Here is a 9,733-nt window from a genome sequence, read left to right as displayed (position 1 = left end):
AAAAAAAAAAAAAGAAATTACATTTAAAAAAAAAAAAAAATTAATTTTTTTTTTGTTTGTTTTTAAATAAATAATGAAAATTTAATTAAAAAATTTAATTATTTATTTTTAAATCAAAAAGACTTTTTTTGTAAGTTGAAAATGTTCTTTAATTTATTTATTTTTATTGAAAAATACCTATATTTTTAAAATTTCGATATTTTTTTAGTTTTTTTTTCTTTAATAATTTGAGCTTATTTTTGTCTTTTTAGTTTTTTCTAAATGTTTTTAATATTAATTTTACTAGTTTTTAATTTTATTTTTTTGTTAATTTTCTATTTTTGTTTAATCTAATTCGTTTTTTTTTGTTTTTTATCTTTTTTTTTGTTTTTGCTAGTTTTTGTTAATGATTTTTTTAATCTTTATATTTTTACTTACTTAAATTTATATATATAAATTTTTTATTTATTTATTTATTTTTTTTCCAAATTCTTTTATGGTTAAACAATTTTTTTTAAAAACGTTTTTTATTTATATTTTGTCTCATATATATGTATTTTTACATTTATTTTTTAAGTAATCATCATTCTAATCTTCATTTCACTAGTTTTTAATTTTTTTTGGGGTTAATTTTCCATTTTTTTTTTTTTTTTTAAATCTAGTTTGTTTTTTATTTTCATTTTTTTTTAGTTTTTTGTTAATGTTTTTTTAATTTTTCTATTGTTACCTACTTAATTTTATGTTTTGTTATTTTTATTTTTTAGTGTTTTTTCATTGTTTTAATTTTATTTTTATTTTTATTTTTAATTTTAATTTTTATTTTTATTTTTTAAATTTTAATGTTTTTTGGGGTCATGATAAAATATTTTATGCTATTATTTTAAAATGCTGAAATTTCACCCTTGAAAAAAATTTGTTATCCCAGCATCAACACTTTTCATTTTGAGGGTGTTTTTTGAACAAAATTTACCATTGAGAAAAAAAAAATGTTATTCGAACATCAACACTTCGTTTTGAGGGTGTTTTTTGGACAAATTTTGCACCAAAAATTGGTTTTCACCGTCATTTTTAAAACATGTTGAAAATTTAGCTTGAAAAAAAAATGTGTTATTCCAGCATCAACACTTTTCGTTTTTAGCACTGTTTTTGATGTTTTTTCGGGGTTTTTTGGCCAAAGTTCCCATTTTGAGTTTATAGTTCCCGTTTCAAAGTTTACATTGTTGGTAGTCTTACATGTGTTTAGTTCTTTTTATGGTGGAGAGAAACCCACTTTGAGATCACGCAACTTCTCTCACACAAAAAGGAAACATGTGTTAAGCTACTTTGATAATAGAAGGAAATCAACTCAGGAAGTCAAACACATTCCCTTACACATACACTCAGGAGCATTCAGGTCTAATATGTATACCTCAATGTTGGGAAGAATGTCACTGATTCAAACAAATCACTTGTGTATTAAATATTGAATCTTAGTTGTCATGCAACTATAAATTCAATAAACCAAGTTTGATACACCGGTCATCTAGTCTAACTAGAGATATCCATGGAGATGCAATATATCAAAGCCAGGTTTATATGAGTCTGTGTTACATTTTGATTATCTTTAAATGAAATTCAGGCTTCCTTCAAATTAATCAAAGCATATAGTGAGAGTGCTTACACTTACACTGTTGTTAATATTATATATTGAGTTTTTGTTAGTTTCTATGATTGATTTTGTGTTTTGGGGTGTTAACTATGCTTATATAAAAACAAAATGTCATCATGCATGCCTGGTCTTTCTTTGTTTTTTCAAATCTTTTGCAGTCTTTGTTAGTCTTTTCAAATCTTTGTTGAGTTTGAAAAAGTTTTTAAACTGTTTTATTGTTTGGTTGCAAGAGATGAGTTCTTAACATTTCCAAATCCTGCAAATTACATTGTTTGACCATGGAAATGAAAACTACTAAATCCATGTGGAAGTTGTGCAAGATATCAATCACACATATGATTGCAGGGGTTCAATTTTGCTACCCTATCTGTTCAATTTTGCTTATAAAAGCAGACTATCAACACATAACTTCCTACTCTTTGTTTGCCTTTTCAAATCTTTGAAATGGACAAATCTTAAAGCCCATCAGTTCAACTATTCTTATAAAATTAGACTATCATCATACATGCTTGGTCTTTCTTTGTTTTTTCAAATCTTTTGCAATCTTTGTTACTCTTTTCAAATCTTTTTTGAGTTTGGAAAAATTTTTAAACTATTTAATTGTTTGGTTGCAGGAGATGAGTTCTTAACATTTCCAATTCCAACAAATTACATTGCTTCACCATGGCAAAGGAAACTGATAAATCCATGTGGCATCTATGCAAGATATCAATAATGCATATGATAGTAAGGGGGAGATCACATTCCAAGAAGCTATGTAATTACTGTGGGTACACACTTCTCAATGCTAATGGTAGTTGTAATGTAGTATTGAAGTTTGGATATCATGTGAAAAAAAGGATGAGATGCCCACATATGCATGTTCCTGTGTTTGTTGGGCAAGAGGGGTAGAGGTATTACATCCCCATAACTTTCTTGTCTCATCCAAATTTCACTTTTCAGTTGGAGAGAAACATGTTTGAATATGGATTTAAAAATGATTGTGAGGGAGGTATCTTGGTCATGTGTGATGTGGAAGTTTCTGAGCATGTGATCCACTTCATTCAAAACAACCTCTCCCAGAGTACAAATGTTGTTCTTCAAAATATTCTACACCATCTTGAAGCAATGGATTTCTCTGGTCCACATATTGTTGAATAAAGATATTTCTAAGCCATAGGTTAATGCAATCGACCTTGTCCTCCAAAATGTTAGTGTGATATGTATAGAGTTTTAGTTTTTTTATTTAATATTTGAAATCTTCAAATTCTGGATGGCTTAGCTGACTTGCAGCCTCTATGTTATGAAATACTGTATATCGGGATGGCTAAGCTCAATTGCAGCCTCTAGTTTTCCATGCATGACATGCATTTCTATCTATTCACTAGAGGAGCACTCTATGTATAATTTTTTTGTTTACAATAAATATAAATCGTTGGCGTTTTAATTTATGTTTTAGTTAGAATTTTTCTTTTGTTATGGAATTTTCTTGAGGGACCAGCATTGCCATTGCTATAAATTCAATTTCACTATTCTGAAGAAAAAAATGGAAATGGGCTCAATTTCTTGATATATGAATTTTCTAATCCAACTACTTTGAAAGAAGATTGGAAGTATCAAAATAATGGGAAATCATCGTATAGAGAAGGTAAGAATATTGGGATTGCCAAAATATTGGGAATCACTATATAGAGAAGGGAATTGCATTTGTTAATTTGGGATTTTTATTTTTTAACCTGTATTGGCGTGTCAGTGTTTTCTTTGTAGATTTGGCTACTACACGGTATTTGAACATTAAATCTCTTGGTTTACACAATATTTCAAGTTTATTTAAACTACACCCTAAAAACAAAATATAAATAAATGAAAAATAAATATAAAATTATAAATATAAGTTCAATTTTATCTTAATTTAAAATAGTTTTTACTTAAGAACTCAAAAGAAGACATGAAATATTTTCATTTGTTTAGTTGGGCCAACATGAAACATTTGTTTTTGATTGCAGAGAGAGGGATCAAAATGTTGGTGCTAGAATATGGGTCCCATTACTGACTGTACAGTGTTGTTTCTCAAGGTTTTCCTCAGCCACAAGAGCTCATGAAGTCTAGATCCCAGAGAATGGTATCATCTCTGCATCAATTGTCATCAAGAAGAAGGGAATTGGGAGATGATAAGATTGAATTGTAGCATCATAAGGATGAATTAGAGACCATTTATGTGTCTCAGACATGCTTTAGATGGAAGGCATTGCATTGGCAATACAAGAAAATTCAACAATTGGCAGCCTCCAATTCAGAACCTTCTCCATGCTATGATAGCTCAGCGGAGAAATTTCAGTACTTTCAAGTTCTACTGCAAAGATTTATAGAGAACGAGCCCTATGATCAAGCACCTAGAAGCCAAGTGTATGCCAGGTGCTGGTACCAATTCCCTACGCTACTTTAAGTTCCTGTTGTCAAGGGAGTTCCTGCTGTCAAGGGTAATTAGCATCAATCAAACATTTTATCCTATTATATTCTCAATACTTTGGGCTTGTGCCCATATTCTTTTTTTCTATATCATATCAAATCCTAATGTCTAATATATGTATATGCAAAAGCAGCTTCAGTAGAAGAAGAAGAGGCCAAGATCCCAGCAGAACAAGCAAGTTTAGTAACTGCCTCCTAGTGGGCTGGAATCGTGGAGGGCGCTATCATGACTTTCTTCGATTTCCTTAAGGTAGAGAAAGAAAAAATTTCCAAAAAACTGGACAAGTTATGGAGACAACCAAAGAAAATGGATTCCACAGACTTGGCTCACTTGAAGGTCATTAAAATTTGTTTGAATAAGGTGAGTTTGATTGCAAGAAGAGAGCTAGGTAGGACCATCTATTAACTCTTCTTGTGTGTAGTAGGCTAGTGATATGGTTGCATTGAATAAAAGGATAAAATAGGATAAAATATCCAATTAATGTTCACTAGGGTAGTCTTACATGTGTTTAGTTCTAGCTCCAAAAATGTACATAGAATAGAATATTTGTATTTACTTAGGACTTAGATCCTATAGGATGTAGGATCATGGCACGAAGTAAGCTATAGGACGTAGGATCGTGTCATAGAGTAAGTTGTTTACTTCAATGTCATCTCTACATGTTTGATGCTCATGTTTTGAAGTTTTAAAACATCCTCAAGGTAAATACGTAGTTGTTTTGAGGATGGATCTATGATAAAAAAATAAACACCAGTAAAGAAACAAAATTGAATAAAATTTTGACTTCTTTCTTCTATGCTATTATTTCTTATGCCATTGCCTTACGGCATTTCCTTCGCAACATGTGATGAAAATGTTAGTTTTACTATTATGATTATATTGTGATTATATTTGGCATATGCCAAATATCTTAAATTACCATTACTCTCTGAAGCGGAGATCAGAAGTTGAGTAACTTTTCAGAGGAAGAAGATGAACTAATCATCAGACTCCATTCGCCCCTCGGAAACAAGTATGTAATTTCAGCGCCTCTATTGCTTCAGTGAATTCCCTTATGATCAGGACCGATACTTGTATAAAACACCGATCTGTCATTTGCCGAGAACTTTCAATTTTCATGACGTGTTATCTTTGAAATTTCAATTATGGACGAAATGGATAACAATTAATCTGTGAAACTCCACAGGTGGTCTCTTATTGTGGGGAGATTGCCGGGGAGGACAGACAACGAGATAAAGAACCATTGGAGTACACACATCAAGAGAAAATTGTCGAGTAAAGGGTTCGATCCGCAGACCAATCGCTCCCTACGCCCGCCTAACAACAGCAGCACTTCCCTTCACTCTCCACTCGCTCCCGAGCACAAAATTCCGGCGTTCGAGAGTAGGAGAAGGGCAAAGATAGCAGACTTCTTCCAACTCGAAGGTTTGAAAAACTCGCCGATCGAGTCAGCGGGTTCTATAGATGAAGAGTATCCCTATCCCGACATTAATCTTGATTTGTGGATGAGCTTGCCCTCTAATTCTGCTCCCGCCTAACTTAGTGGCAGTTGCAGTAAATGTATGAAGTGAGCCTATTTAATTGAATTCCAGTAGCAGTAGGGTTCTACAAATTGCATCGATGCTTGACGTGAAACCAAGTGCTAGTATCGGCTGGAGAAGTCAATTGTGGAGTGTTCAAGCGGTGAAAACCTCCCCGCCTAAACAAAAATGAACTATAATCTTTCTCTCCTGTTCCTATGAAATTAGAGGTTGAGATTAGGTTCATTAGATAAACATTTTGCTCGTTTGAGTGCAATATTGATTTAAATTATTGAAAACCTGTGAGAACTTTCCCATAAATTATATTTTAAAAGGTCATTTTTATTAGTTAATAAAATTTAAATATATAATTACTAGTGTAAATATGGATTTTTTTAAATATATTAAATTAGATAAATTTAAAATAAAACAATTTTTTTTAAAGTAATATAATGTTGAATTAAAAAAAAAAACAATTTTACTGAAGGGTTTTTAATATCTTGATAAAATATAGTTTTTAATTTAATGTTTTAGTGATAAGTAACAATAAATGGTTTGAGAGGTTGGCTTTTGAATTGGACGGGAAGGAGGAAGCGAGAACGGAACTAGGGTTCTGAGCATTCCCTCTACGGCACCGACGACACTGTGCGGTATACGGTCAAGGACTGCAAAGGAATCACTGCAGCGTGACAGTGCTGCAGAGCATTAGCAAGGGGCAATGGAACATCCCTAGGGGAGGGCGTCAGAGCCCTCCCCTTCACAGCACGAGCCTGAACAAACAGTAATCTTTGGATCAGTGGATCAGGAAATCCTAAACAAAGGGAAACAGCAGCAAGATGATGAAAAGGAAACCAGACATCGGAAAAACAAGGATAGCTTCACGCAAGAAGGAAAAGAAACTCCAAATGAAAGCCCGAAAATCTCCTCATCAACATGCTGACCAGTGGCTAAAGAACGGCCACGAATAGAGCTACCCGGCGATAAAATAGAAAGGAGAATAGAGTTCATGACAGATCATGCCATCATTGGGAAGTTTATAGGGTTTTGGCTGACTGAGAAAGCCTTATACGGATGGACTGCGGCGAAATGGAAACCCAAAGGAGATGTCACCCTTCAGCTGGGGCCGAAAGGCTTCTTTACTGCAATCTTTTTTTGTCTAGAGGACAAATATAGGATTCTGGGGAACGGGCCTTACTTTTTTAACTCAGCAGGACTATACCTCAGGGAATGGATTCCAAGATTCAACCCAGATAAAGAAGACCTCACGTGGGCGCCGGTTTGGATGAGATTATACTCTCTTCTAGATGAATATTGGGATGAAGACATTCTCAAGGGTATAGGAAATGGAGTGGGAGAATACATCATAGCGGCAGAAGAAACCAAAACGCGTAAGTATATCTCCTATGCTCGAATATGTGTCTTTATCCGCCTGAATGAAGATCTACCAGAGTCGGTAACTCTTGCCCACCGAGATGAAGAATGGATCCAGCCTCTCGACTATGAACACGTGCCCTTTCGGTGCAGAAAATGCCATGCACTGGGGCATCTCTTCAGGGACTGCCCTCAAAATGCCAAAGCCAACTCCCCTGACTCTTCTGAAACCCCAACCCAGGACGACTTTACCAAGGTCTCAAGCCGGAAGCGCTTGCATAAAAAGCCCCAGAATGGGACCAATCCCCAGCCTAACAAACCCCAAAATCCAGCTTCTAAGAACAGCTTTGAGGTTCTTGCTCAGACCCCTGAAGATCAACCCCTGACCTCTGAGTCCAACCCCACTTGCCCATCTTCTTCATCCCACCCACCTTCCTCAGATCCCCCTTCCAAACCTCACTCCCCCATCATCATCCCTTCTATCCTCAGCAGAAGTCAGAGAGAAACAGTGGAGATTCACAAGAACATGGAAGTTGACGAAAAGGCAGACTTACCCCAGGACTCAGAGATCAATAAAGAAGAAAGCAGTCAAGTGCAGCAAATGGAAGAAGAGCCAGAAAGCATAGATCTAAATGGTCTGGATATTCTGGAATTAGAACTAGCCTGCAAAAAGAGAGCATATGATACAATATCTGAGAATCAACTCAATAAGCTCGAAGTGGTTATCTCAAGAGCTTATCATCAACACCAACTAGGGATACAACCGGGAAGTCACTGGGATGGCAGTCTGCGCCCAAAAGATTCTAAAAAGAGAGGAAGGAAAACAGATCTCCAGCGAACAATCGAGATCGGGAAAATCCTGGTAGATTCAGGCAGATATGCCAAGTTAACGAAGTACTACAGGCCCTCCAACAATAGTTGATCCATGAAGCTTGTATCCTGGAACTTAAGAGGGCTTAACAGCCCCGGAAAACTTAGGATGTTAAAAAACATGATTAAAATGGAAAAGCTGCAGATGTGCTTTCTCCAGGAAACCAAATGTAATAGTTCCACCCTAGGCAACATACTCTCAAAAGCTTGGCTAGGTTGTCGGTCGGTTGCTGTAGACGCCTTGGGAGCCTCTGGAGGGCTAGCTATAGAATGGAACACTCAGGCGGTAACTCTCACAGATTTTCATGCCTCTCATCATCTCATACAGGCTGCCTTTCATATATTGGGCACCAACATTCATGGCAACTTATCAAATGTTTATTTTCCGCAAGATACGGGTAGCAAAATCGCGCTCCTTGATACTATAGAAGCTCTGAGCAATAACAGAAGACACCCACTATGGATCGTGGCAGGGGACTTTAATATGATTACCAAAAGTGAGGAAAAGATAGGGGGGAGAATCAGAATGGAACCAGAAGTTGCTCGCTTCAAGGACTTTATCCAAACTGCGTCTCTAATCGATATGCCGTTCTGTAATGGCACCTTCACCTGGAGCAACCGCAGAGCTGGCAAGTTCCAAATCGCCTCCAAATTGGATCGCTTTCTCATCTCAGACAATGCGGTGCACCTAGGAGGAGATATCTCAGCAGAAATACTTGCACACACTGGGTCGGATCATTGGCCGATCGCTCTACAATGGCGGAGACCAGGTGATTTGACGAAAAGACCCTTCCGCTTTGAGGGGTTTTGGCTTACGCACCCTGCATTCAAGGACTTCGTCAAGACCACTTGGACATCCTTCGAACCCCCAGAAGGTGCAAAAATGTATCAGTTTCAACAGAAGCTAAGATTTCTAAAAAATCAACTAAAAAGATGGAATAGGGAGACCTTTGGAAACATATTTAAGGCGCAACAAGAGTTGAATCAGTAACTGGTGAATCTCCAACAAAAGATAATCACAGAAGGGCATACGGAGGCTACACTGGATCAGGAACGGCTCATTCATAGTCAGCTCGAAGACAGAAGAAAGCAGGAGGAAATCTACTGGAGGAAAAAGTCAAGGGTCAGGTGGCTAAAGGAGGGGGAGCGCAACACCAAATTCTTCCATAGAACCACGGTGTAGAGAAGGATGCATAATAATATCCCCTTCATCCAGAATCAAATAGGGGAAAAAGTAGAGAAGCATGAGGAAATCGAAGAGGTTCTCCTCAATCATTTCCAACATGTCCACCGGGAACCAATAGAAGATCGGCAATAGGCTATTGGGAAAATAATCAGCAATGTGCCAAAACTCGTCACAGAGGAACACAATGAGCTTCTCATGCGCCCTATTCTTCCACAGGAGGTAGACGAGGCAATGTCCCAGCTCAAAGAAGGAAAGGCCCCTGGCCCAGATGGATTCACCACCACGTTCTTCCACGCTTTTTGGGACATGATAAAGTTGGAGGTTTGGCAGATTGTAGAGGAATCAAGGGCCATGCGCTGGCTTCTCCCCTCCCTCAACTCCACTTTTATCACTCTCATCCCTAAAGAGGAGGATTCCATTACTCCTGACAAGTTCAGGCCCATAGCACTTTGTAACGTCATATACAAAGTCATATCAAAAGTTATTGCAAACAGGTTTAAACCCCTATTACCTCTGCTTATCTCTTCGGAACAGTCGAGGTATGTGGAAGGACGACAGATAATGGATGGCATCCTTCTCACGCACGAGATAATCCACTCCCTCAAGCATTCCAAACAAGCAGGTATGATACTCAAACTGGATCTCTCTAAAGCTTTCGATAAGCTCAGTTGGACATATATTCATCACATGTTAAAAGCTTTTGGATTTGG

The 9,733-nt window shown here is 36.5% G+C and overlaps 2 protein-coding genes across 2 annotated transcripts; both read left to right on the top strand.

Annotated features, from left to right (window-relative positions):
* Nucleotides 1-4,301: 4,301 nt before the first annotated feature.
* On the top strand, nt 4,302-5,614 carry LOC149217414 (myb-related protein 308-like). Its single transcript, XM_089390202.1, has 3 exons — nt 4,302-4,436; nt 5,021-5,088; nt 5,263-5,614. The coding sequence occupies exons 1-3, from the start codon at nt 4,302-4,304 to the stop codon at nt 5,612-5,614; spliced, it is 555 nt and encodes a 184-aa protein (XP_089246328.1).
* A 988-nt stretch (nt 5,615-6,602) lies between these two features.
* LOC149217413 (uncharacterized) lies at nt 6,603-8,828 on the top strand. Its single transcript, XM_089390201.1, has 2 exons — nt 6,603-7,829; nt 7,998-8,828. Exons 1-2 carry the CDS (start codon nt 6,603-6,605, stop codon nt 8,826-8,828), a joined length of 2,058 nt encoding a protein of 685 aa, XP_089246327.1.
* Nucleotides 8,829-9,733: the final 905 nt, after the last annotated feature.

The sequence above is a fragment of the Pinus tabuliformis genome, chromosome 1_1 (assembly GCF_031772625.1).
Source record: "Pinus tabuliformis cultivar Carrire ecotype Pingquan chromosome 1_1, CPIR1, whole genome shotgun sequence".
In the NCBI taxonomy this organism is placed as follows: Eukaryota; Viridiplantae; Streptophyta; class Pinopsida; order Pinales; family Pinaceae; genus Pinus; species Pinus tabuliformis.
The sequence above is the reverse complement of the archived record's forward strand: the minus strand, read 5'-3'. Positions and strand labels throughout refer to the sequence as shown.

Excerpts from the sequence above, each read along its gene's own strand:
- LOC149217413 (XM_089390201.1), top strand. The coding sequence starts at position 6,603 with ATGACAGATCATGCCATCATTGGGAAGTTTATAGGGTTTTGGCTGACT. Across the intron at positions 7,830-7,997 it reads TCGAGATCGGGAAAATCCTG|GAAACCAAATGTAATAGTTC; the intron begins GTAGATTCAGGC and ends TGCTTTCTCCAG.
- LOC149217414 (XM_089390202.1), top strand. The coding sequence starts at position 4,302 with ATGACTTTCTTCGATTTCCTTAAGGTAGAGAAAGAAAAAATTTCCAAA. Across the intron at positions 4,437-5,020 it reads TTAAAATTTGTTTGAATAAG|AAGTTGAGTAACTTTTCAGA; the intron begins GTGAGTTTGATT and ends AGCGGAGATCAG. Across the intron at positions 5,089-5,262 it reads CATTCGCCCCTCGGAAACAA|GTGGTCTCTTATTGTGGGGA; the intron begins GTATGTAATTTC and ends GAAACTCCACAG.